Genomic DNA, 27,661 nt, shown 5'->3' on the forward strand with positions numbered 1-27,661 from the left:
TTGACTGATACAAATTTTATTTTTCATGCTAAAATTTTTACAAATTTGATTTTGTCATACACAATTACAAGAGGAACAGTTACAAGTGAATTAAAAAATAGTATTTGGGGGCACTTCTATTCATTTTACTGTCGTAAGTATGTTTTGTTACAGGTACAGCAACAATAGTTATTAACTACAGAACTGTTCAACTTGGAAATTTAGTAAGTATATTACAATGGAGGCTAATACCTAATATAAACAAATAGTAAGTGCCCAAACATAGTCTCACACTCTATTATTATTTATTGCACAATTAAAATCACTGGTTAGAACCTACCCACCGATGCCAACAATTTCTGACCAAGCATGTCAAGTCAGAAAGCATTTTAAAATCATTTCCCCAAATCTTACTTACTTTAGTTCTATGAGGAAATACAAGACAAAACACACAAGACAAAGCTTCCTGATATTATATGCCTAAAATAAATCATTATACAATGAAATTATGCATCTTTTGCAATGTGGCATTTTTCCCATCTCACACAGTAACAAAAGATGAATACAGCTTACAGCATTTAAGAGTCAACTGACTACAGCTGACATAGTATCTCCCAGATTTCTAGTTTCTAAAATTCTGGGGGGAGTGGGACAATTTGAACTGTAACAGTCTACAAGGTAGTAACATTACCTCTTGGCCATTGGCCCAATACTAACCCCTTTTGTTTTTTAGTATACAAAATATGCTGAAAACATTTCTCTTAAACACATTTCAATTAATGTAATTAAATAGAAGGCAATAACTTCCTTCTAGAAGAATTAGATTTAGCTATGAAAAACTTGCCATATATTTGTTTAATTTATGGAATACTTTTTGGGTCAATACAGACCACAGTGTATTTTTAAACTTAAAAGCCTATGCTAAACATGAGTAAAAGGAACTAAAAACAGAATCACACTGGTAGTTTTTTAAAAATGAAAATTACCATTTTTATCCCTATAGTATATAAATATATCACTTGCTTTCATCCTAATTAAAGGTCAACTTAAAAAAAAAAATCCACTGTGAAATTTAAATTCTAAGCACAAAAATATACAAATATTAGTTCTAATCAGAAATTTCAGCTGACAAGTGAACATTTTTACTTTGAAATATGTAGATCTGGGATACAGTAGTGAATTTTTTGATTGAACACATCACAAATATATCTAGTTTTCATGTAAAAATAATTTTTTTAAAGAAATAATGTTTAACAGTCTTTTTATCCCACCTCAAACATATTTTTTCCTTAAAATAGTTTAACATCTCATTTAAAACCTGATATTACAAAAAAAGAGAAAGAAATGAAATTAATTCTTAGATGTATTTGAGCCAAGTAGTTACTGTTTTCAGATGTTATGAACTAAAAAATCACAGAATGGTGAGTAACCTTTGGCTTACAATCTCACTAGTACCAACTGGGAAGCCCAATCAAGGAAGACATATGTACTTGTTAATTTAAAATTTTATATCTTTTATAAAGAAACCCTAACAGATAAGCATTAATAATTAAAGATAAACACTTTATACTAAAGATTTATAAAATAATAAAGTATCTTAATAGTATTCTTAAAAATACTATCAAAAGCCTCAGTCCTACATATTATGTGCAACATCCAATACATTTTTATGAATAAAACATTTTCAAAGGCTGGAAAGAAAATATGCTTACTGTAAGAACAATGATGCTTGAGTAAAACCGACCTGTGTGAATCTCTAATCTGCCACTTTAAAGCTTATGTATATTTCTTAACCTCTCTAAAACCCAGATTTCCTCGGAGATAAAATGGGGGAGGGGTAATGACAGTCACTACCTTACAGGACTCTGCCGAGGGATAATGAGAAAAGTTAGTACAGTCCAGTATGTGACACAGAAAGTAATCAGTAAACATTAGCTATACTGAGAAGTGACTTACTTTGGGGTCAAATATCTAACAAATCATTTTCTTAAATAAGACATAGCAATATACAAAGAATTATTTTAAAATTAAAAAAGAAAGTCAAATGGCATGAGGGAAAGTTGGGGACACGTACTCCAATTAAACATCCAGAATTATATTGCAATAATGATAAGGCTAAGAACCACAAAGATTCATCAGGCTGACGTTTGAAGTTTGTAAGTCACTTTCATTTTGTTTTGGCAATCACTTCCTATCTATTTGAACACCACACTGTGTTATTCCTAAACTACGAGTCAGAAGATCCAAAGTGAATTTTATTTTCTTTGAGAAAATAATTCTTTGAGTAATAATAATTCATGAATTCTTTGAGAAAATAATTATGTCATTTGCCTAAACAAACAAAAAAGCATAGAAAAAATGCACACAAATAAAACTATGGTCCTTTACATGTTACATGTACAGTAAAGATAGCTATTTAGAAATTGCAAGCAGTTTATCTGGTGTCTAATATTTTCAAACTATTATTTCAAATCTCAAATCCATTAATCGCTTCTTTATAATTAGTCTATCTATTATCTTTATTGGAATAATCACAGATTTAACAGAAAATTAAGCTACTTAAAAATATTAAGTTATAGATTATGCTCCAAAATATCTTACAAGTGTTCATTTCCCTTGAAAATATTTCAGGTACTAATTTCAAGATATCCAAAATCTTAGTTCATTAGTATTAACTGTACTGTCATTGTGTTACCCATGTGAACACTTTCTCTGATTTTTACTTGTACTAACCTGAGTCAACAGGGCTTTCCAGTGGGTGATTTCATTGACCAAGCACAGAAATGGCAGACAGAAAAATTCGGTCTGGCATCAGTTAAAGTATTTATTAAATATTCAGCAAGACCCTCAACTTCTCCATGCCTCTTTTTCATTTTCTAAAAGATGGAGCTCCTACCACCCTCCTTTTCTGACTCACAGGATTCTGACAAATGATATAACAAAACAAGAGTTCTGCAAAGGGCATGGTGCTCTATAAATGTAATATCAAAACATGTAGGCTTGGTTAGAAGGACCAGTCTATTATAGGTGCAAGGAAGTTATACTTGGAAATATCAGAGAGAAAAAAATTAACATCTTTACCATGTTTGTTGAATAAGATCTAAAAATAGTTTTTTAAAAATCCTATTACCACGTAAGAAACTGCATTGGACAATGACCTAAGAAAGGTTAAAGCCTCATCTGTTCCTTCCAGATTTTTATTTTAATGGCTATAAGTCTGCATCATCGGAATGTGCTTTTGTAATTGTATTAATTTACAGCCTACTTGGCTCTAGGGTTCTCTGGCAGTTACTTAACCCTCTGTGAAAATAGTCACAAGTGATCTTGATTTCTCTACTACTTTCTTTTTTTAACTTATTTTAAATTTCAGTTTCTTTCTGACTTGAATGCCAAAGAAAGCGGGAATAATAAGGAATTTTTAATTTAAAGAATGAATAAATATTCAGAACTAAGTCAGTAAAAGCAAATGTTCTCTAACTTTCCTGACTCTTCGGCAGATGCTCTGTGTCCACTTTACAAGGATATTAGAGCTACGCATCAGAAGAAAAGTCCACTTAGTTTACACTGTACAGTTTTCCAAGGTTAAAAGATACAAAGTAGGAAAATAAATTAGGATTGATTTTTGAAGAAGGCATATCTGAAAGGATGATTTTGAAGAAATGGGATGAAACAAAATACGGTATTTTTTTTTAACATTTTTTGCTTTTACACAGTCACTTAAATGCTATTATCTCTAAAAGCTGTTAGTCATTCAGTCATGTCCAACTTTTTATAACCCCATGGACTACAGCCCGCCAGGCTCCTCTGTGCATGGAATTTTCCAGGCAAAAATACTGGGGTGTGTTGCCATTCCGTTCTTCAGGGGATCTTCCCGACCCAGGGATCGAATCTGGTCTCCTGCACTGCAGGCAGATTCTTTACTGTCTGAGCTACCAGGGATGTCTAACTCATTAACTAAATGAGAAACTAGATAGGTTACTGGTCAGGGATGTAGGAACAGATCCGGATGCACTAATGGAGGTGACTGTTGAAGACAAAGAAGTAAAAATTTTGAAGCAGAAGAGGGTCTGGATACTACTCATTAAAACATCAGAAGATAGTAGAGTGAGAAAAATGAAATGAGAACAATGTGAAAAATACAGTTAGAACCCACACAGTAGTGAAGTGTGCAATTTCAAAGAGACAAAGGGTGATCAAAAAACATGGCAGAAAAAATATTAAAGATTGGGTTGGACCACAAAATCCATAATTAATTTAAAGGGGTGATTTTAGTTTAATAGTAAGGATAGATGAGTTAGCAGTGGATTAACAGGAGACTAAGTAGTTAAAAACGAAAAAAGAAGTTAGTACATTTCATCATTAAAATGGTTCATTGAGGAAAACTTAGAAAAAAAGGATATGAAAGCTAAGGGGAAACCTGAGTAGGTTTAAAGGCAGAAAGAAGGGCTTCATTAGCTCTAATTACTTATAATTAAATAAAGCTCACGTTTTATAGTTGAGAGAATCAGACTTATAAATAAGAATGTTTCAGACCTATGTTAGGCACTTTTCAGGTAGAGAGAGGGGTAACCTGATTTATCACTAAGGAACTGAAGGAAATTAATTTCAAGCCAATGACTGTTTTTGGTATCAATAGTCAGCCCCTATGCTCAGTATCATGTATTTCAAAGGTACTTTGAACTTGGGAAGTGATAAGGCCAAAAGCCCAAATGCAAAATGGTATTAAAAACATAAAATAGTAAAGTAAGTCAATAATTTACACTTCAGAACAACTTTAAACAAAATCCAAACCAAAAGTAGAAAACTTAAAAAATGTAACTCCTAGAGGCCTGATATCCACGACGTGCAAAGTAATTAAATTTAAAAAAAGTATAGGTTTTATTTTGCTATAGCCACCATAATTTATAACAGGATTTCCTGGATAATTTTACCAAAGTAATAATTTCACCTCATTAAAACATTCATAAAATTGATGATCTGAGTACCTAACAGTTGTGAAAAGTATCTTCATAATTCTTTAGTATGAAAAGCAACATTAAAAAAAAGTGGATCACCAAAATATTTTATTTCAAATCTATGTTATACCTGATCAAATATGTATTTGGAAACATATTCACATTCTAGAGGTTTCTGAATTTCATTTTCCTGTTTTTTTAATTTTTAGGAGCAACTTACTAGATTTTAAATCTGTACCACTTTAACATTTATTACAACTATTTAGAATCCATGCATAATTTATTTACAATACTGTACATTAAATGGTTATATTTGAATATTACACAAAAGTTTCACACAACTATAACATGGAAAGACATGTGAAACATATTATATAGGGGTTTTTAAAATTTTTCAGGTACAGAATTCTGCAAACATTATTTTGGTTTATAAGTGTTATGCAAACACTAGCTTGAAATAACACTGACAAAACCATGCAAATGAGTGGGATTTCAAAATGAAAAAGTAAAAATATTTAGCTAAAAGCTAAAATAGCATATAGGTTAAATACTACCAAGTAGCAATGGGAGTTTATAAAACAGGAAAAAAGAAAAGGTATTCTTTAAATGTCTTCATCAGTAATAGGCCCTCTGTAATTTTCTATAAAAACATTCAGAAATAAAGTTTCTCAAATTATGTTCATCACCAAAATTATGTTTTCAGTAGTGATTAGAGCTGTGAATTTTAAATAAGTATCTGTTATCCTGAAGGAGAAGTCTTAGTTTTCCCCTTTGGGAAAGGAGTGAAGAACATCAATCAGTAAATTTAGGTTCAAATAAAAGATCCTGGTATAAACATCACAAACACAGAGTGGAGAATTGTAATAAACTACAAGTCCACATATTCTTAGATGTACTCTTAAAACAGAAGTGTAAACTTTAGGTTGTTCAATTTAAGATCTCCTATCACGAAGTACCTCATCCTTCAAAGTTTGGAAAATATCAATAGGTATTTTTTTTCTCTAGGTGCATCTCTGAGTTTTCACTGTTGTGGCTGAAGTACATTTAGATATTCAGATTGCCCCAAATGATACGTGGTGTTTCTTCCACAATCAACATACTGGTACCTTTCCTGGGATATCTGTTCGGAATGTCCAAAGTAAGTTGTCGTTACAGTAACTCTGAAAATAAAATAAATGGAGAGAAGCACTGAATAGTTATATATAAAAAAAACTTTCTAAAGTGGGAACACTTTATATATCAAAATTCTTTTCAGGGAGAGGTTATTTGATTAATGATAACTTAATGTTGTAGACATGGGTCTCTTAGGGAGTATTTCGCCAGCAGACAACAGGAATGCTGGCTGAGCAAGCCCTATCCAAATAATTATATGCAAAAAAAATGTCATTTTTTTCAAAACACCTATCTTTGGCTAAAAATATATTTAGTTCATTGCACTCTTAAAAATAATCACACAGTTCTCTCATCAGAGAAAAAGGGTTAATTAGGTGTTAGCTAATGGCCTAAAGACCCAACCTATAACCTACAATGTTTTCATGGCTTAGGGAAACACCCAGCTTGCAAACCAATAACATTATTTCTCTTCACTACTGTTACTGCCTTTACCACAGGGAGCAAGGAATTGGCTGTTGAGCTCATCCTTCTCTCTGTATCAATTTCTACTGTTTTCCTGAGTTCTTGGAAGGTCCAGATTCACTATTTAGCAGACATGTGGTCCTTCCTGCTTCTCTGAGCTCCCATTTCCTCATGTGTAAAGTGGGAAACTATTTTCTTCACCTCACTGCACTTATGTAAGGCTTAAAAACACAAATGAGACAGCATTTATAAAGATGTGTATACTCTAAGCTAATGTTACACATCTAAAGTTGAAACAAAGAAATTACTTCAAAAAAAAATCATACTTACTGCATCATGAGCACTATGTTATGTACCTTGATGGTTAACAGTGTACAGAAATCACTGTTAAAGAAAAAAGCAATGTAAATACACACAAACTATGACATTAGAAATTTATTAACAAAATAGTTTAATTACAATTCCTCTTCCTATGTTAAAGCCAATAGAAATACTATTAAGAAGATATAATAAATAGCCATTAAATGGTGGAGCATTTTCTATATCTCAAATGATTAATATTTTCATGGCTTCTTATTCTATGCTTTCATACTACAGCAGCTGTAGAGTTGTCTACTAACTACTTCTATTTTTTTTTCACCTTTTGAAATTTTAGTAACCAGATTATTATCTACTCAGAAATTCTGTATCAGGCTGATATCAAAAGAGGATTAAAAAATTATCACAGTTTTTTACTTAACAAGAGTTAATAATCATTTAGATCTAATTTACAAGTTTCACAACTTCAAACCCGAATAGAATATTAAATGTCATTTAGCATTTGTAGTCCTCCTATACAAAAACAAAAAAATAACAAAATATGAGAATATGATTTTTATAACATAGTAAATAAAAAGTGACATGGTATGCATAATCCTAATTGTGAAAAAAAAACTATGTACAGGTATATGTACATTAATGTTACACATTTTGAAAAGAGAGAACAGAGATGATCAAAGGCCAGAAGGAATATTCTAAAAATGTAGTCTTGTCTCTGCTAAAATGATGGAAAATTAAACATATATATTTATTAAATATATATATTCACACATGTATATACGACTCTTTGTGACCCCATAACCCCATGGACTGTATATGGAATTCTCAAGGCCAGAAACTGGAGTGGGTAGCCTTTCCCTTCTCCAGGGGATCTTCCCAACCCAAGGATTGAACCCAGGTCTCCCACATTGCAGGCGGATTCTTTACCAGCTGAGTCACAAGGAAAGCCCAAGAATACTGGCGTGGGTAGCCTATCCCTTCTTCAGTGAATCTTCTCGACCCAGGAATCGAATTGGGGCCTCCTGCATTGCAGGCGGATTCTTTACCAACTGAGCTATCAGGAAAACCCTATATATTCACACATACACACACTTATTCTTTATAATTTAATGAGAGAAAATAATTAAAAATCAGAACTTACAACATATAACTCATTTCCTCTGCTATGACAGTAGGTACTGTATAATCAATCTGAAAGGCAAAAAATGAAAATAAACCAACAGAGAATAGTATCAAAATATCAAATATTTCAGACACATTTCATAACTTAAAAGAGTTTGGAAATCTCTCTTTTTATGGGTTTGATTCTATGACTTTCTTTTACATATGTATGGGATACATTTCAAAGTCTAATTTTTTAGGAAAACCCCCATCTCCTGAAAGTTAATATTATATACAAAGTTGAGATGTATTTAACTCCTCCAAAGTATTTTCTGAACGAAGCTTACTTGTTTCATATCCAGTGGACCGATACTGGTTATGTTGTTTAAGCGTGCCTTTCCAATAACTGTTTTTGAAAACTGAACTTGTGCAGTGATGTTTTCAACTTCAACAGAATAATAGTTATTGTTCGTTATATTTAGTGTATTCTGAAAAAGAAAGGAGGTAGAAAATGTGCAAGTTATTTTAGAATAGGCATAATAAAGAAGTATTCAAAATAAAGAGAGAAAATGACTCCAGCTGTGGCTATGCTTCATTTACCAGGAGGAAGTAAATTGTCCCCCAAAACATCAAAGAACATTGAACCAATTATTTGGGTTTTGCATGAGTGCTATGTATATAAAACACATACAATGAACATATACTTTTAAAGAGTAGGCTCAGGAAATGTATAGTACCAGAACATAGAAAAATCAATGTTATAAAATGTACTTGTGGCCTTAGCAAAAATTCAATAAAAGTTGTTGTTCAGTTGCTAAGTTCGGTCCAACTAATTGCAACCCCATAGACTGCAGTATGCCAGGCTTCCCTGTCCTTCACTATCTTCCAGAGTTTGCTCAAACTCATGTCTATTGAGTCAGTGATGCCATTTACCATCTTATCCTCTGTGGCCCTTTTTCCTCTTGCCATCAACCTTTTCCAGAATCAGGGTTTTTTCCAATGAGTCAGCTCTTGGCATCAGGTGACCAAAGTACTGGAGCTTCAGCATTAGTCCTTCCAATGAATATTCTCAGTTGATTACCTTTAGGACTGACTGGTTTGATCTCTTTGCTGTTCAAGGGACTCTCAAGAGTCTTCTATAGCACCACAGTTTGAAAGCATTAATTCTTCGGTGCTCAGCCTTCTTTATGGTCCAACTCTCACATCCATACATGACTACTGGAAAAACCATAGTTTTTTTTTTTTTTGTAATTATTATTATTTTTTTAAATTTTATTTTTAACTTTACAATATTGTATTGGTTTCAGACTTTTGTTGGCAAAATGATGTGCCTGCTTTTTAACATGCTATCTAGGTCTGTCATAGCTTTTCTTCCAAGGGAACAAGTGTCTTTTAATTTCATGGCTGCAGTCACTGTCTGCAGTGATTTTGGAGCCCAGGAAAATAAAATCTGCTATCTTTTCCATTTATTCCCCCATCTATTTGCCAGGAAGTGATGGGACCAGATGCCATGATCTTTAGTTTTTTGAATGTTGAGTTTTAAGTGAGCTTTTTCACTCTCCTCTTTCACCTTCATCAAGAAGTTCTTTTAAGTCCTCTGCTTTCCGCCAAAAGTCTGATAACATCTGAGGTTTTTGATATTTCTCCTGGCAACCTTGATTCCAGCTTGGGATTTATCCAGCTCAGCATTTCATATGCTGTACTCTGCATGTAAGTTAAATAAGCAGGGTGACAATATACAGCCTTGATGTACTCCTTTCCCCATTCTGAACCAGTCCATTGTTCCATGTCCAGTTCTAACTGTTGCTTCTTCACCTTCATACAGGTTTCTCATCAGGCAGGTAAAGTGGTCTGGTATTCCCATTTCTTTAAGAATTTACCACAGTCTGTTGTGATCTACACAAAGGCTTTAGAGTGGTCAATGATGCAAAAGTAGACGTTTTTCTGGAATTTCCTTGCATTTTCTATGATCCAATGGATGTCTGCAATTTGACCTCTTGTTCCTCTGCCTTTTCTAAATCCAGATTGTACATTTGGATAACCACAACATATTGGTCATCCAGTTTATTAAGACCTTTTTGTATAGTTCTGCTATGTATTCCTGCTACCTCTTAATCTCTTCTGCTTTTGTTAGGTCCCTGCCATTTCTGTTGTTTATTGTGCCCATATTTGTATGAAATGTTCCCTTGGTATCTTCAATTTTCTTGAAGAAATCTCTAGTCTTACCCATTCCATGTTTTCTTCTATTTCTTTGCATTGTTCACTTAAGGTTTTCTTATCTCTCTGTGCTATTCTCTGGAACTCAGTATTCAGTTGGGTATATCCTTCCCTTTCTTTTTTTTTTTTTTAATTTTATTTTATTTTTAAACTTTACATGCTTCTCTTCTTGTCTCACCTATTTGTAAGACCCCCTCAGACAACCATTTTGCCTTCTTTCATCTTTTTGGAGAATGGTTTTGGTCACTGCCTCCTATACAGTGTTATGAACCTCTATTCATAGTTCTTCAGGTACTCTATCAGATCTAATCCCTTGAATCTATTTGTAACTTCCACTGTATAAATGTAAGGAATTTTATTTAGTTCATATCTGAATGGCCTAGTGGTTTTCCCTCCTTTCTTGAGTCTGAATTTTACAATAAGGAGCTCATGATCCCAGCCACAGTCACTTCCAGGTCTTGTTTTTGCGGACTGTATAGAGCTTCTCCATCTTTGGCTGCAAAGAATATAATCAATCTGATTTTCGTACTGGCCATCTGGTGATGTCCACATGTAAAGTCATCTCTTGCATTGTTGGAAGAGGTATTTGCTATGACCAGTGCATTCTCTTGGCAAAACTTGGTTAGCTTTTGCCCTGCTTCATTTTGTATTCCAAGGCCAAACTTGCCTATTACTCCAGGTATCTCTTAACTTTCTGCTTTTGCATTCCAATCCCCTATGATGAAAAGGACATCTGGTTTTGGTGTTTGTTCTAAGTCTTATAGGTCTTTGTAGAACCGTTCAACTTCAGCTTCTTCAGCATTAGTGTTTTGGGACACAGACTTGAATTACTGTGATGTTGAATGGTTTGCCTTGGAAATGAACAGAGACCATTCTGTGGTTTTTGAGACTGCACCCGTAAAGTACGGCATTTTGGACTCTCTTGTTAACTATGACGGCTACTCCATTTCTTCTAAGGGATTCTTGCCCACAGTAGTAGATATAATGGTCATCTGAATTAAATTTGCCCATTTCCATTTTTGTTCACTGATTCCTAAAATATCGATGTTCACTCTTGCCATCTACTGCCTGACCACTTCCAATTTACCTTCATTTATGGACCTAACATTCCAGGTTCCTATGCAATATTGATCTTTACAGCATTGGACTTTACTTTCACCAGCAGACACATCACCAACTGGATGTTATTTCTGCTTTGGCTCTGCCTCCTCATTCTTTCTGGAACTATTTCTATACTCTTTCCCAGTAGCATGTTGGACACATCAATCAGGGGAGCTCATCTTCTGGTGTCATATCTTTTTGTCTTTTCATACTCTTCATGGGTTTCTCAAGGCAAGAACATTGAAGTGGTTTGCCATTCCCTTCTCCAGTGGACTACGTTTTATCAGAGATTTCCACCATGACCCATTCACCTTGGGTGGCCCTGCACAGCATGGCTCATAGCTTCATTGATTTACACAAGAATATGATCCATGTGATCATTTTGGTTAGTTTTCTGTGATTCTGGTTTTCATTCTGGAGGCCATGGGACTGTAGTTCTTGCTTCTTCTGTCTGTTCTCTGATGGATGAGAATAAGAGCCTTGTGCAAGCATCCTGATGGGAAGGACTGGCTGTGGGGAAAGCTAGGTCTTGCTCAGGTGGGCAGGGCCTTGCTCACTAAATATTTAATCTAATTTCCTGCTGATGGGTGGGGCTGTGTTCCCTTCCTGTTAGTTGTTTGGCCTGAGCACCCAGTCCTGGAGTCTGCAGGCTCTATGGTAGGGCTGGTGGCTCAGATGGTAAAGAATCTGCCTGCAGTGCTGGAGACCCAAGTTTAATCCCAGAGTGGGGAAGAACCCCTGGAAAAGGGAATGGCAACCCACTCCAGTATTCTTGCCTGGGAAATCCCATGGACAGAGAAGCCTGGCAGTCTACAGTCTGTGGGGTCACAAAGAGTCAGACACAACTAAATGACTCCACATGCAGGCTCTATGGTGGGGCTAATGGCTACCTCCTCCAAGAGGACTTATGCCAACATTCTGTGCCTCTCAGGGCTACTGCTGCAGTGCCCATGTCTCCAAGGAAAATTACTTTTTTATTTTTCAATAAAAGTAACTCTAAAGTTCCATCCAAATTTTTCTAAATGTTAATATGTAAATGTCTTCACAGGCTAAGTTATTTCTGATTCTACTGAATACAAAGACAACCTTTTAAAATGTTAAGCAAAACTTTAAACTATTTTTTTTTTAATTGGTATTTTATCTCATACATGAGTAGAGGTTTCCAACAGGTCACTTTTAAGAGGAATTGGAACAGTTTCAAGACTTGATGAAAAGAAATACAGTTGCATCATTTCCACACTTAATTAACAGCTGGGCTGAACTGCAATTCTAACTTAAAGAACTGTTTCAAATTACTTTAGAAAACAGTCAATGAAAAGAAAAACTGTTAAATCAGGAAATAACAAAACATCTAAAATAGTGCTAACAAAATAAATCATAAATAAAATCACAAAACATTAACTAATAAATCTTGAAGAAGTATTTGTAAGGCAGATAGTAATGGTTGTCACCTATACTACGAGGCCTTACAAAGTGGAAAAAAAGACATAAAGCCTCCTGTTAAAAAAAAAATTAGAGCAAAGGATATGAGTAAAGAAATCAGCAGAGTACAAATATAAATGGCCAACACTATTTGTCAAATTAATTTATGGTCAGAGAAAAGCTGATTTAAATAAAGGTGGAATATTGCTTTATATCCATTAAACCAGTAAAAGTTATAGAAAATGACAGATTCTATTTCTGGCAGGGATATGGGCCAAAGGGTGTATTTTTGCATTCCTGGAAAATACATGAAGGATTACAGCAATATTCATTGAAATTTAAATTATGCATTATCCTCTGACCTAGCAATTCTACTTCTGAGCAATTATTCCACAGAAATAAAAACATTAGGATGTTAATGACAGTGTTATTTGTAGTGGCAAAAAACAAAACAAAACACAAATCTTGAAAATAAAGTGAATGTCCAACATAAAGTAGAATGCTTGAAAAATAATATTATGTCATTACATGGAATAATATGCAGCCATTAAAAAGAATGAATGAACTCTAAGCAGAAAATCAGGAGTGATTCCTGCAAAGTATTAACAACTGAGAAAACCAAGATGCATAAAAGTATGTACAAAATATTATTTTTAGAACTAAATAATGATTTAAGAAAAACTGAACATATGAGTTTATAAGTTAATATGAATATGGAGAAAGATATGGAATGAGGCAACATGGGATAAGTGACAAGACAGAAAATGGTCTTAGTATAAAAATGATGACAAAAAAAAGAATGTGCTAGCAACCAGTAATTTCATGATCACATTTATGCATTCATTTTGTTAAATGTAGAGAAATGTTTTAAAATTCTATAAAATAGTAGAAATAACCTTTCTCTAAATATACAACATTTTCACCTACTTGGGTCTTAATACCAATATCATTTTATTTCTAGTTGCTGCTGCTGCTAAGTCACTTCAGTCATGTCTGACTCTGTGCCACCCCATAGACGTCAGCCCACCAAGCTCCTCTGTCCCTGGGATTCTCCAGGCAAGAATACTGGAGTGGGCTGCCATGTCCTTCTCCATTTATTTCTAGACACTACAGTAAAAAATTGCAAATTTAAGGTCAATGGACCCTCTGATATAGACCAAGGAATGGGATCCAGGAAAATTTTGGAGTTCTATTTAATATTGGTACACATTTTTTCTGATGAGGTGTCCATACTTTTCATTAGAATATTAAAATATTTTTTTAAATTCATAGGCAGCCCACACCATGGTAGTCAGCTCATTTTGTGTTGTCTTCCCATTTGCTCTGAGTTAATATTCCGCACAGAGAAGAAACTGCATCATGTGACATCAGTACCTTTTAGAACTGATCAGCATGGGTAGATGGTTTGAGGGGAAAAAAAACGTGTAAGGTATTCTGTGGTGCCGTGAATGTTAGTCATTTTGGAGCTTGGGTAAAGGGAGGCAGGTTGAAACGTGTAGATTCCTCATAGAGAAGTTTTCTATTTCCCAGAAGTTAAAAGGTCTTCAGAGGACTGTACCTGTCATGGGGGTTTAGTAAAAAATGACCTCTCTCATTCTCCAGATCATGAAAATTATAGTGCAGCAGATGCTACATATTTCTAATTTTTAGCTGTTTCTAAAACAATAAAGGCCTATCTTTTAAAATTAAAAAAAAAATGCAAACAGGCTGGAAACAAAAATACTTTTAAGAATTACAGAAAGATAAATTGGTAGCTAAAAAGATAACACAAAGATGATGCAAAACAGGCTGGAAACAAAAATACTTGTAGAATTACAGAAAGATAAATTAGTAGCTAAAAAGGTAACACAAAGATAAACATCAAGAGAGACAACAAAAAATAAGACAGGACAAAAAAGTTTAGTATGAAAAATAAAAAATTTTACTGCTGAAAACTGAGAATCCATTTAATTTATAAGGCAAGGGACTGCAGTCATAGGCTTTTGAATAATGATGATTTATTATCAAAGGCCTTAAACTTATGGTCTTTAACTGCAAATTTACTTTCAGGAATTTATCCTTAAAAAATAACCGGAAATGGAAGCACAAAGTTTAAGCACAAAGATGTTTTTGGAATAAATATTTGTAATATCAAAACTAAGCAACTATTAAGAAGGTTGAGTAAAAATTGTAATATGGCCATGTAAAAGACTACATGCAACCACATAATATGGGAAAATGCAGTGAGATCAATTAAGTGAAAACGTGTATGTATATACACTCACGTATATGTGTGTACCCTTTATACATAATTCCATTTTAAAATGTATTATGTGTAAATATATGCGTGGAAATGCTTATATACAGAGTTAGCACATGTATGTTTAGTCATCTCTTGGTATCCATGGGGGATTGGTTTCAGGACCAACTATCCCATCCACTCAAGGTTCCATCATACCAAAATCTACAGATGCTCAAGTCACTGATATAAAACGGTGTATATTTGCATATAACTTATGCACATCCTCCACATAACATCTCTAAATTACTTCTAATATCTAATATAGTGCAAATGCTACATACATAGTTGTGAATATAAAGTAAATGGTATGGAAATAGTTGACAGGGTATAGCTAATTCAAGTTTCTTTTTTAAAAAGAAGAAGAATAAATGAATCCATGTGAATTCTTTTCTTCCTGTAACTAAGGAGTAATTCTACCCAACACACATTTCCTTTTCAGTCCCTATGTCTCTCAACCCCCCTCCAGCACCACAGGCGCATCTACCTCAACCTCTAGCACACCAATCAACTCTTCAAGGAAAACGAATGAGGTCCAATATTACCCTTCCAAACAAATCGTTGCCACACAGATGTACCTTAAAGCCAGAAGCAATGTATCTTCCTTACTAATAATACAGTGATTTGCAAACCATGCTTACATAAATGTAGAACACATACAAGACCTTCTCTGAGGTTTTTGTTTGCTTGTTTCAGGTGTGGGAAGGCTGCGGAATCCTAAAAATTATTTTCCTGAGAAACAAAGATTTTCACACATACTAATTTACAAGAGAAGTCAATCACTTGTTCACTACCTTTGAAAACAAAGGAATGGTCTGTTAAAGATGGCAAAAATTGTGTTTCACAAAACACAAGGACATGAAAATGTTACATGTATAACATCTATTCAATCAACTATATTAACATCTTGCTAGGAGCAACTGAGGGTCTAATGTTGAAAAGTAAACAGATTGTAAAAACTTTTCTCCCAGTAATTATTTTATTTTACCCTCTCAAAGGCATCTTCAAATGATAAGGATTCTGAATACACAGAATTTGCCATTTTCAGCAGAATCAAAGATGATAGAAAAAGTCAATACATCAGACAGAAAGAAAGAAAACTAAGTATTAAAGTGTTACCTTTCATGTTCTCTCAATAAGGACAAAGGTGTTGCTTAACATGATAAAGCAATGATGTCTTCATGTTGATGTATGGCAGAAACAAGCACAATAAAGCAAATACCTCGAAATAAAAATTTTTTAAAAATAAAGGAATGAAGTCAAATATTAATATAAACATGTTCTTACCGTGATATTTAAATATATTGTGCGTTTTTGAACATCATAACTAACGTATGCTGATTTGACGCCAATGTATTTCACGTCAATAGAACGAGGGAAAAGGAAAAACACAGCCAGTCCAGAAAGGAGCAGACAGACAAACACAGAAGCCATCACATACAGTTTGCTGGAAAAAAAAAAAAAAGGAAAGTGAGATATTTAAACATAGATGCATCAAAAATTACATAATGAAACATTCAGAGAAGACATTTTCATTTTCAATTTTTTCCCTATTATACCAGCACGAAAAGATGTATGATTTTTTTCTTTTTAACCATCTTTTTACATTATAAAAGTATTGAATAGAGTAGGTTTGAATCTATTAAGCATTAAAATATTCTTCTTAAAAGACATATTTATCTTTTTGGAGACTCAAATTTCAGGCTTATTATAGATAGAACATTTACTGTGGTGATGCCCAAAGCAGGCTGCTCATTAGAATCAAACTGTGGAGCTTTATAAAAGTATATATTTCAAGACTCCCTGATGAATTTACTGAAGTAGAATTTTCACATGTGTGTGAAAATCTGTGGTTATTTTATCAACTGGATATATAGTTAGAATCAATTGTTTCAGTTTGTTTCAATCTGTAGGAACTGGTTTTTTTTTTTTTTTTTTTTGATACAATCTTTTAAGTGATATTAAAAAAAGAAGGACATGATCTAAAGTCTAAACAACAGAAATATATCCATGTACACACAGATATTTAATTTGCTTACCTGCTTCCTCTTCAAAGTTCGGTCCCAAACTCTGAAGGTAATCAATTTTGTTGGTCTATAGTTTATCATTCTATTGTCTCTCTCTCTGTGTGCATGCATGTATGTAGTTTCAAAAGAAATGTGCTTTGGATATCATGCTATAGTAAAATACAGTTCTTCCTCGTTCCATTTTATCATATAGATATAGTGTAACTTCTTCTACTAGTCCCTTTCTAGTGGCCACTTACATTATTTCTAGTTTTTGGTAAAATAAATACTAGCACAGTGAATAATGCGTGCAAATGCTGTATTTGACAGTAATCCTTAGAATAAACTTTTCAAAGTAGAATTCCTGAGCCAAAAGGTAAATGTGTATGTAATTTTGACAGATAAGGCCAAATTTCCCCTTCAGTAGTAAGGCACAAGTGCGCTTCTTTTCACACAGTATTGCCAACAAAATAACACGGTCAAAATTTTGGACTTCTGATCATCTGATACACAAGAAATGGTACCTCAGTATTGTTCTAATTTGCATTTCTCCTATGAGTGAGATTTAACATCTTTTCATATGTTTAAAAGATACTTGCTTTTCTTCCTTGTAAACTGGCTGTTCACAGATCTTACTTTTTGTATGGTTAGCCTTTTTCTTCTCAAACTGTGAAACTCTAGAGTAAGGATATTGGACCTCTAATAATATTTGCAAATACCACTTCTTAGTTTGCTATTTGTATCCTGACTTGATCTGCATCTTGTTTTTGCTTTTATCTTTTAAAAGTTAACCTACACTTTTATTAACTTTTTACATTTTATCCAAATTTATGAATCTATTCTTCTATTCAGTTCAGTTCAATTCAGTCACTCAGTCGTGTCCGACTCTTTGCGACCCCATGAATTGCAGCACATCAGGCCTCCCTGTCCATCACCAACTCCCGGAGTTCACCTCAAACTCACGTCCATCACGTTGGTGATGCCATCCAGCCATCTCATCCTCTGTCATCCCCTTCTCCTCCTGCCCCCAATCCCTCCCAGCATCAGACTCTTTTCCAGTGAGTCAACTCTTCGCATGAGGTGGCCAAAGTACTGGAGTTTCAGCTTTAGCATCATTCCTTCCAAAGAACACTCGGGACCGATCTCTTTTAGAATGAACTGGTTGGATCTCCTCGCAGTCCAAGGGACTCTCAAGAGTCTTCTCCAACACCACAGTTCAAAAGCATCAATTCTTGGTGCTCAGCTTTCTTCACAGTCCAATTCTCACATCCATACATGACCACTGGAAAAACCATAGCCTTGACTAACGGACCTTTGTTGGCAAAGTAATGTCTCTGCTTTTGAATATGCTATCTAGGTTGGTCATAACTTTCCTTCCAAGGAGTAAGCATCTTTTAATTTCATGGCTGCAATCACCATCTGCAAATATCACAGTAATCCAAGTCTATGCCCCAACCAGTAACACTGAAGAAGCTGAAGTTGAATGGTTCTATGAAGACCTATAAGACCTTTTAGAACTAACACCCAAATAAGATGTCCTTTTCATTATAGGGGACTGGAATGCAAAAGTAGGAAGTCAAGAAACACCTGGAGTAACAGGCAAATTTGGCCTTGGGATACGGAATGAAGCAGGGCAAAGGCTAACAGAGTTTTGCCAAGAGAACACACTGGTCATAGCAAACACCCTCTTCGAACAACACAAGAGAAGACTCTACACATGGTCACCAGATGGTCAACACTGAAATCAGATTGATTATATTCTTTGCAGCCAAAGATGGAGAAGCTCTATACAGTCAGCAAAAACAAGACTGGGAGCTGACTGTGGCTCAGATCATGAACTCCTTATTGCCAAATTCTTCTATTACTGGATTCTAAAACAGTTAGGAAAGCTGGTCCACTCTAGGTTATTAAGAAATTAACTCTAATTTCTTGGACATTCTTAACTGTCTAGAAATTATATAATAAAGAGTCAGACTGTTTATAAATCCTAGTTGCGTTTTTCTTTCCATGAAGACTTGGCATGCTGTTTTACTGCTTATGTGTTTAAAGCATTGTGGTCAAGAAGGAACATGCCAATCTGATTTTCTATCCCTTATAATTTAATCAATCCTTTGCTTGGGCATTCAAAGGGGCTGTTGAGTTTTTTGTTATTACCTTTGAAGTCCAGTAATTTCACTAAGATTGGTTATTTCCAAAATTATGGTATGTCTTTTCAGTGTGTAGATTTATGTCTTGTTTATTTCAAGGAAGTGATCTTGAGTTAAACGTTTTCTCTTTCTTCAGTTTGCCTCCTTTGATTTTCTTCAAGAGCTCCAGTTACATTTATGCTCGATCTCCTTGGCTTGTGTTCTGTACCATTTTCTCTCAAGTACTTTTCATTAATTTTTGTTTGTGTGTGTGCACGAGTGAATGTTTTCACTTCATCCTTTGTATCTGCTCTGTCTTCTAAGTGCACTTTCCAAGGTATTTCTTTGTACTGTGTTCTTTCTGCTTGTCTTCATCTCAAAATTATTTTTCTCTAATTCTTTCCAGGGACCTGTAGACTCTCTTTTCATATCCTTCTATTGTTTAGTCACTGTATTTCTGAGCTCCTCAACTTTTGACTTTTCTGTTTTACTGTCATAGCTTCTATAGTTTCTTTAATCTCTTTCAGAACACGGAAGTATTAAGTTAAAGTTCTCATCTGCTTCTGATAATGCTTTATCATTTGCTAGTATTTTGATCAGTTCTTCTTTTATAAGTTTTACTACCTGTATGCAGGTCAGGAAGCAACAGTTAGAACTGGACATGGAACAACAGATTGGTTCCAAATAGGAAAAGGAGTATGTCAAGGCTGTATATTGTCATCCTGCTTATTTAACTTACATCAGAGTACATCATGCGAAACACTGGGCTGGATGAAGCACAAGCTGGCATCAAGACTGCTGGGGGAAATATCAATAACCTCAGATATGCAGATGACACCAACTGTATGGCAGAAAGTGAAGAAGAACTAAAGAGCCTCTTGATGAAAGTGAAAGAGGAGAGTGAAAAAGTTGGCTTAAAGCTCAACATTCAGAAAACGAAGATCATGGCATCTGGTCCCATCACTTCATGGCAAATAGATGGGGAAACAGTGGAAACAGTGGCTGATTTTATTTTTTTGGGCTCCAAAATCACTGCAGACAGTGACTGCAGCCATAAAATTGAAAGATGCTTACTCCTTGGAAGGAAAGTTCTGATCAACCTAGACAGCATATTGAAAAGCAGAGACATTACTTTGTCAACAAAGGTCTGTCTAGTCAAGGCTATGGTTTTTCCAGTGGTCATATATGGATGTGAGAGTTGGACTACAAAGAGGGCTGAGCACAAAAGAACTTATGCTTTTGAACTGTGATGTTGAGGACTCTTGAGAGTCCCTTGGACTGCAAGGAGATCCAACCAGTCCATCCTAAGGGAAATTGGTCCTGGGTGTTCATTGGAAGGACTAATGATGAAGCTGAAACTCTAGTATTTCAGCCACCTGATGCGAAGAGCTGACTGATTTGAAAAGACCCTGATGTTGGGAAAGATTGAAGGCAGGAGGAGAAGGGTACAACAGAGGATGAGATGGTTGGATGGCATCACCGACTTGATGGACATGGGTGTGGGTAGTCGCCGGGAGTTGGTCATGGACAGGGAGGCACGGCATGCTGTGGTTCATGGAGTCGCAAAGAGTCGGACACTACTGAGCGACTGAACTGAACTGAACTTTCATATGATGCTTGATGGTAATCTGTTTTGTTTTTTTTTACTGCTCGTATTTAGATACATTTTTGTACTTTTAAGAGAAGTTGCCATATTATGTGGTGAGGATGGGCCAGGATTGCTTTCATAGCTTCACTGTTCAAGGACTCCATGCTCTGTTACACAAAGTATTAGATGGTCTCTACGTATATCCACTTCTATAGTTTTGGGACTATCTGTATGGTTTCTGAACCTCTTCTTTTATCACTACTCTTGTTCTATACAACCTGGATTCTACTGTCAGTAATTTTTTTCTTTAGGTTGTATCTTCCTTTTTGTAGGAGTTTTTGTTGAGTTTCCTTAAGGTCTTTGAGGACTTAGGATGGCCCAGTTCCTTTAGATTTTCTCAAGGCCCTTCTGTGTATCTCTGTCGACTTTTGTGCATTCTCTCCAAGTTAAAGAGTTTTTAGATTTTCTATGTTAACAGAATATTCTCAGAGGAAATTCACTGGAAGTCTTCTGAGTGGGGGCCTCTTCTCTTGGGATAAAGTATTTACTTTGTCCAAGGGCTCTTAGGAACTCTCCTTCTGCGTTTCATCACAACTTCCGCAAAGCTGCCAAGCACTTTTGGGTCCTTATGTCATCATGGTATGAATAACCATATTTATTCTGAAGTTAGTGGGAATACCTTAACACCCATTTTTGATGAAAATGTTGTCTCTGTGTAACTGAGACCTAATTGCTCTTTCAGGTCTACCTGTTTTAACAGATTTAAGATTTCGATACTACACTGCTTTAAGAACTTATGCAATCAGGAATCATTTTTATTTTCTAATGACATAATGGATATGATGGCATAACTTAACCTGATACTATTTTTCCTTTTAATAGTTTTAACTAAAATACCTATTTATACATATTTGAAAAGCAAAAAAATTTTTTTTAATTGCCATTTTCTTATGATTACTTACGTTCTTCTTGGCCTTAATCTCTGATCACTGTATGGAATCAATGCCACCAGTTGGTTTTCTTGTCCTAAAAGAATTAGATTTAGAAATGTATTAACATGATTAATTAAAAGTATAATGACTCCTCATCAAAGTCTGGTTTGGAAAGAACACAATACCATCTGGCTCTCATCTCATTCCTTTATTAAATTCTCTCAAAATCTTCAAAAATCATCCAGTAGTAGCTGAGTTCCAAAGCAGACACTGTGTTTTTTTCATATCTGAATTTCTAGCTATTCAAAATACTATGAAGAATGAGAAAGAGTAATTCTTTCTTCCAGTGGGGGAAAAAAAAAATCACCAAGTCCAGGCTTTCAGATCTGAATTTACCAGGCTTTCCTTAACCCAGTTTTCCATTAAGATTTCAATTGGGTTATCTGAATGAGAGCAGAAGCAGCATACTGTTACCACTGTGTACTGAAACCCTATAACTAGGAAGGTTCTTAAAGTATTCCCCTTGAAAACCAAAACTGACATATATTAACTCTCAGGCTTCAAGACCCCAAACGTATATATAGCCTTCCAGGAAGGACTCTTTCAGGTCACACCCCTCTCTATATTAAGTTACTTCAAAATTCAATATTTCTTTCTTGGGTTGGTGGATCAGATGGTAAAGGATGTGCCTTTAGTGCAGGAGACCTGGGTTCGATCCCTGATTTGGGATTATCCCGTGGAGAAGGGAATGGCTACCCACTCCAATATTCTTTCCCGGAGAATTCCATGAACGGAGGAGTCTGGCAGGCTACACCAGTCTGGCAGGGGTCACCAAAGCATCAAACATGACTGAGAGGCTAACACTTTAACTTAATGAATAAATGGACCTCTAAATGCCAATTTTCCAATCTTATGAAAACTTGGTTCTTCATATTAACTATCAAAGCCCCATAGTCAAATTCTCTTTTAAAGCTTTCCATAATACTTTTGTTATACCTCCCTGCCCCCTCCACAAGTCTCCCCTCATCCATACTTCCCCTACCATATTCACATATAAATATATATCTGTGTATGTGTGTGTGTGTGCATATCTTATTTGGTGCTATTCATCTGTTTAAATGGCTACTGATTAAAAATAACCCTTTAGCTACTATGTCTGTATCTACACAGCTAAAAGTAGATAGAGAAGAACAGTCTCATTTTAGATCACTAATTTCAAGTGGCCTTTAATAATGCCAACACTTACACTATATTTCCCGAGTTCATACTCTCAACCTGACTCTCCCAAACTACAATTTCATAACTTCAGCTTTCTCTTCAAACCTCCAATATCTTCTCCCCTGTCCTTACGCTCAGTTCACGATGCGGCAAAGACACAAGGATTCCCACCAAGCTCCTACCATCACATCCACGCACCCACCCGCTTGTGCATCCATGCACTCTACCTCCCCTCCTCCTGCTAGGAGTAAACTGGCTATGCTCCTCTGGAGGAACCTGTTGTGCTTGTGCACTGTAATATTCCTTGCCACCTGCATTATCAGTGTTCTATGGATCAGTCTCATCAGCAAACACATTATCCATTCCATCTTCAAAAAATTCTTCTCCTGACCTTATAGTCCCCTCTAGCTATCACTTTTCTCTCCTCTCCTGTACAGCAAAACTCAAAGAAAAGCTATTTTCCGACTATATAACTTTGCGCCTCCTATGCACTCCTGATCCCAGTCTACACACGTTATGCATTCCTTTGCTACCAAAATTGCTCTTTTAAAAGGTCTCTGGCCTCTAAATTACCAAATCCCAAGGTCAGTTCTAAGTCCTCACATTATCTAATCAGCAGTACCTAACATAGTTGATGGACTTCTCCTCCACCAAGGAGTACATTTTTCTCATTTACCTTCAAGGATACCATGGACAAAGGGATTTCCTGTTTCTGCTCTAGCTGCTATTTTTAGTGTTCTTTGCTAATTCTTTCTCATGTCACTGACCTCAAAATGTTGCAATGCTCCAAGGTTCAGTGCTAAAGTCTCTTCTGTTTTCTATTTACACTGACAACCTTGGTGCTCTCATTCAATTCAGCTTTAAGTATCATCTCTACACCAATATGACTTCATGCTAGGCCTTGCATTTGAATTCCCAGCCATTAGTATAACTAACTTCCTACTGAACATATCCACTCAGATGTCAAAAGTGCATCTCCAGTTTTATATATCTAAAACTGAACTCCTGCTCTCTCCCCTGACACATATACTCAAACCTTTTCTCTATATTAATAAGTGGCTACTCCATTCCTCCAGCTGCTCAGACAAAAATATCTTCAAGATCATCCTTCACCTTACTATCCACAATACACATCCAGACAGCCAAAAACCTACTGGCTATACTTCAAAAATATATCTAGATTGCAAAAATGAGACTTCAGCCCTCCCCAGGCCCCCAGTCTGGTGCACTAATACCTTAAACTACAATAATCCTTTAATTCTCAAATAGCTACTACCTCTGCAAAGGTATTGTCATTCTGGCCTTCCCTCAGCATCTCTCCAGGGTCAAATATTGACTTCAATCAAGAAGTAAATGAGAACAGTACAAGGTTTCTTACATTATTTCTCCTTACTTCCACTGCTACTAAAGTAACCTACAAACAGCACATGGGGATTACTCCCTATCAACTTCCCCTATGACAAGGCACAAATTGATTTTTTTTCCTATATGGCTCATCTTCATGTATCATCCCTCTTCATGTAGTTCCTTTAAAAAAGAACTAATTAGCGCATGACCAGCTTATTATTATTCTTTAAACAACAAATTAAAAATATTCGGTCACCACATTACTTAACCTAACACCCACTACAGCAAAGCAACCGTGACCTGATCTCTATTGATACCAAATAGGACTAAAAGTTTACAGTCAAGACACGCTGCATATCTGCTATAATTTCAGGTGGGAAAGAAAAAAATATTGGAGGTAGAAGGGTGCTTTTCATTATTGCTTTAGGATCCCTAATTAAAATCTTTATGTTTGTGTCCTTTTGACAGAAGATAACTGATAGGAAGTTTTACCTTTAATTCTGTCTTTTAAAACATAAATGGTTGTGCTTAGACCCATGAGTTTCAAAGTAATTGTGAAAGTTCCTGTAATTATTCTTTAATGGAGAAACAGTGCAGTAACACATACCCCTAGGAATTCTTCCTGTTCCTTGACAAGTGGGGCAAGTGACACTGTCTCTTCCCGTAAATTCCACATATGGAAACTGAGAGACATCGCCACTTCTTCCGTCTTCATTATGGACTTCACCATTAACCAATCCATTCCTTATATTTTCAGTTGATGTCATGCCATCATAACCATCTTCTTTATTTGAATGTAAAGGCAAATGAGAAAAAGACTTTCCCATGTCTAAGAAAAAGACAAAAATCTTACAGTAAACTTCAGTTAAAAGAAAGTATACTTAAAAAATTACAGGATATTTATACTCATCAAATTAATTAAAATAACCCTCAAGGGAGTATTCAAACTACTATTTGGGTTGGAATTATATTCAATCAAAATAATGTCTTAAATAAAACAGCCATTGACTAGAGTCCAAAAGTACTTTTCTAACAAAATATTATGAAATGATATCATATCAAACTTGTGATGAGAAAGGGCTTTCAAACAACATTAAAATTTGACAGAAGTCTACACTTAAGAGTGTAGTTCTTAAGTGAGAACTCTTAAGAGTTCTCTGAAAAGAAACACATGTGCTTCACTTTTCTTAGAATAAAACAAAAACACGTTCTACCTTTAAAACAGCAGCAAAGCAAAAGTTGCTTTGGGCAGATTACAGCTAGGTCTCACCAGGTAATGTCAAAGTAGTATTTTTCAACCTTTTAAAATTCATGCCCTTATGTGATAGACAAAATCCACAATCTTTCTCACACTCACACTTCTAGCTTTAAACATTTGCAACAACAAAAAAATACAAAAAACAAACCTCCAGATTTTTTCTTTCATTCAACAGTTGGTGAAAGTTAAAATTAATAAATTAATATTCCAAAATATTGACTATAATTCACCAAGACAAAGCAGCAAAATTTAGAACATTAATTTCAAGTTTTTAGGGTAAGAGTATCAAAAACGCAGATGGGAAATTAAATAAAATTTAAAGACAAATAAAAATAGGAAGTGCTAGTACCTATATCAAAAGAACATCCACAGGTAAGTAATGCAGTAAGACCAGTTGAAGTCACACAAGTTTTAGGATTAAAATAAAATTTTTTTTAAGCCATATATTTTAATCTGTTGATATTCTCGGCACAAATTAACAAAAGGATAAAGCACAATTGAAAAACAATCCACTTCTGTTTCAAAATGTGACCATATATTTTTTATCATTTCCTAAAACAGATTATTAAAGGCATTCATATAAAAAGATATGTCTTTAAAAATGCTCATTGCTTTTAATAAGAAAAACTGACCCTCAAAATAATTCAACTTATCTTATTCTATGAAGAAAATTCTACTTTTTAAAATTTGTATGCGATCCATGTATTGGGGTCACTCGAACACAGGGTAAACAGCAGGATAAAAAATTACATAACTAGTGGACAAACTTAAAATTTCAGAATGATGAATAAAATGCTTGTTTTCAATATTTAAAAAAATCTATGTACACACTGCCCATTAAGTTCAAAAACATAAATAACTTATGACCTCTAAAAACGCATATATTTCTCTGGATTTTGCTCAAAGACATTTACTGCAAGCCAAACCAATACTTGCCAGTCACAGGTGGTTCAGGGGAGAATTAACATCACTGACCCCACACACTCTGACCTTGGGCTTATGTGGAATACTAGATGACCGGGGATCAGGGCGCCAAACGCACCCTTTTAGGATCTCAGTTAACACAACAGAGGTATAGGGTACCTCCCACTGTAATGACTTAAAGGGAAAAGACACAGAAGGCAAAAAAATAAAACAACAAGAGGCTCTCAGTCGGAGTCTGTTTTCTATCCTTATGTAACAGCTGCCTTAGAGTCGGCGTGGGACTGGTGTTTGTTTCATCAAGGTTAATGGACAAGTGCCAGGCTTTGTCAGGTACTGCCCATTCCTGCCCTCCCTACTGGATTTTCCTCAAAGAGCTGCTAAGTTTAACCACTTTTATTCTTGGAGACTTATAAAGAGGTGCTAGGCCCCTGTGCTCAATATATATATATATATATATTTTTTTTTTTTTTAATCAAAATCCTTCATTTACTTAACAGCAACACGAATCTTAGGCTCATTATGGAAGGGGGGAGAAAAAGTACAGGACTCCATCCGATTTAAATAGGTCGTGAGCTTCTAAACGAAAAAAGTCGGCGCCTTTCGTAAGCCTGCCGACTCTGGAAAGGTTAAAGATGAAATACAGGCAGTCGGACAAGAATACTGAAAAAGAGCAGAACTAAGGGCTACCGGCCGCTCAAGGCGTGGGGGCCTGGTATCTTCCCCGTGCGCCGGGCTTGCACCGAAGCCCGGAGTCCCCTGGCAGAAGGCTGGGCCGGGGGAAGAGGAGCTGACACACCTCCATCGCCCGGCCCGGAGCGTCTCTCTGCCCCGCAGCCTCCCCTCCGCCACCTCCTCCTCCGGCTCGGCTCTTTCCGGGGCGCCCGCTCGGCCCCCGCTGGTGAAGGGGACCTGGGGGCTGCGCGTCCCGGGTCGCTCACCGGCACGCGGGGTGCTGTGCAGTCCCGAGCAACTCCGGCTCGGACAGGCCCGAGGGCAGGGTCACGGAGTCCGCAGTCCCGGGTGCTGGGGCGGGAGCGACGGGTCTGCAGCGCTGGGTCCCCGCGGGGTCGGGGTGGGGGTGGGGCAGCACCACCACGGCATCAGCTGAGGCCCGTCGCTGTCGCTGCAACCTGCGCCCGCGCCTGCGCAGAGCGCTCCTGGTGGGGCTGTGGTGGTGGTGGTGGTGGTGGTGGGGGCAGTGTGTGTGTGTGTGTGTGTGTGTGTGTGTGTGTGCGCGCGCGCGCGTGCTGTGGCCCGGAAGCGCGCACTCAGCCTGCGTCCTTCCTCCGTCTTAAAGCTCTTAATGTCTGCGGCGG

The 27,661-nt window shown here is 36.0% G+C and overlaps 1 protein-coding gene across 3 annotated transcripts; it reads right to left on the reverse strand.

The window, feature by feature from the left end:
* Positions 1-27,494, reverse strand: TMEM106B (transmembrane protein 106B). 3 transcript variants are annotated; one of them, XM_005908539.2, is made up of 8 exons: positions 27,284-27,494; positions 24,771-24,992; positions 21,629-21,692; positions 16,234-16,393; positions 8,276-8,416; positions 7,969-8,018; positions 6,840-6,893; positions 1-6,094 (listed from the first exon to the last, which is right to left on the reverse strand). In XM_005908539.2, exons 2-8 carry the CDS (start codon positions 24,988-24,990, stop codon positions 5,956-5,958), a joined length of 828 nt encoding a protein of 275 aa, XP_005908601.1. In that variant the 5' UTR covers positions 24,991-24,992; positions 27,284-27,494; the 3' UTR covers positions 1-5,955. The 3 variants fall into 3 exon arrangements, with proteins under 3 accessions (XP_005908601.1, XP_070225881.1, XP_070225880.1); XM_070369780.1 differs by lacking the exon at positions 27,284-27,494 and adding an exon at positions 27,142-27,248; XM_070369779.1 differs by lacking the exon at positions 27,284-27,494 and adding an exon at positions 26,358-26,485.
* Between the last annotated feature and the right edge of the window lie 167 nt (positions 27,495-27,661).

The sequence above is a fragment of the Bos mutus genome, chromosome 4, assembly GCF_027580195.1.
Source record: "Bos mutus isolate GX-2022 chromosome 4, NWIPB_WYAK_1.1, whole genome shotgun sequence".
NCBI lineage: Eukaryota > Metazoa > Chordata > Mammalia > Artiodactyla > Bovidae > Bos > Bos mutus.

Bases quoted from the DNA above. Each gene is read 5' to 3' on its own strand.
- TMEM106B (XM_005908539.2), bottom strand. From the start codon at position 24,990: ATGGGAAAGTCTTTTTCTCATTTGCCTTTACATTCAAATAAAGAAGAT. The intron at 16,394-21,628 runs GTAAGTAATCAT...TTTTTTTTCCAG, and splicing joins AGATTAAGGCCAAGAAGAAC to CAAACTGTATGTGATGGCTT. The intron at 6,894-7,968 runs GTAAGTTCTGAT...TTTCTTTAACAG, and splicing joins GAGGAAATGAGTTATATGTT to TGATTTCTGTACACTGTTAA.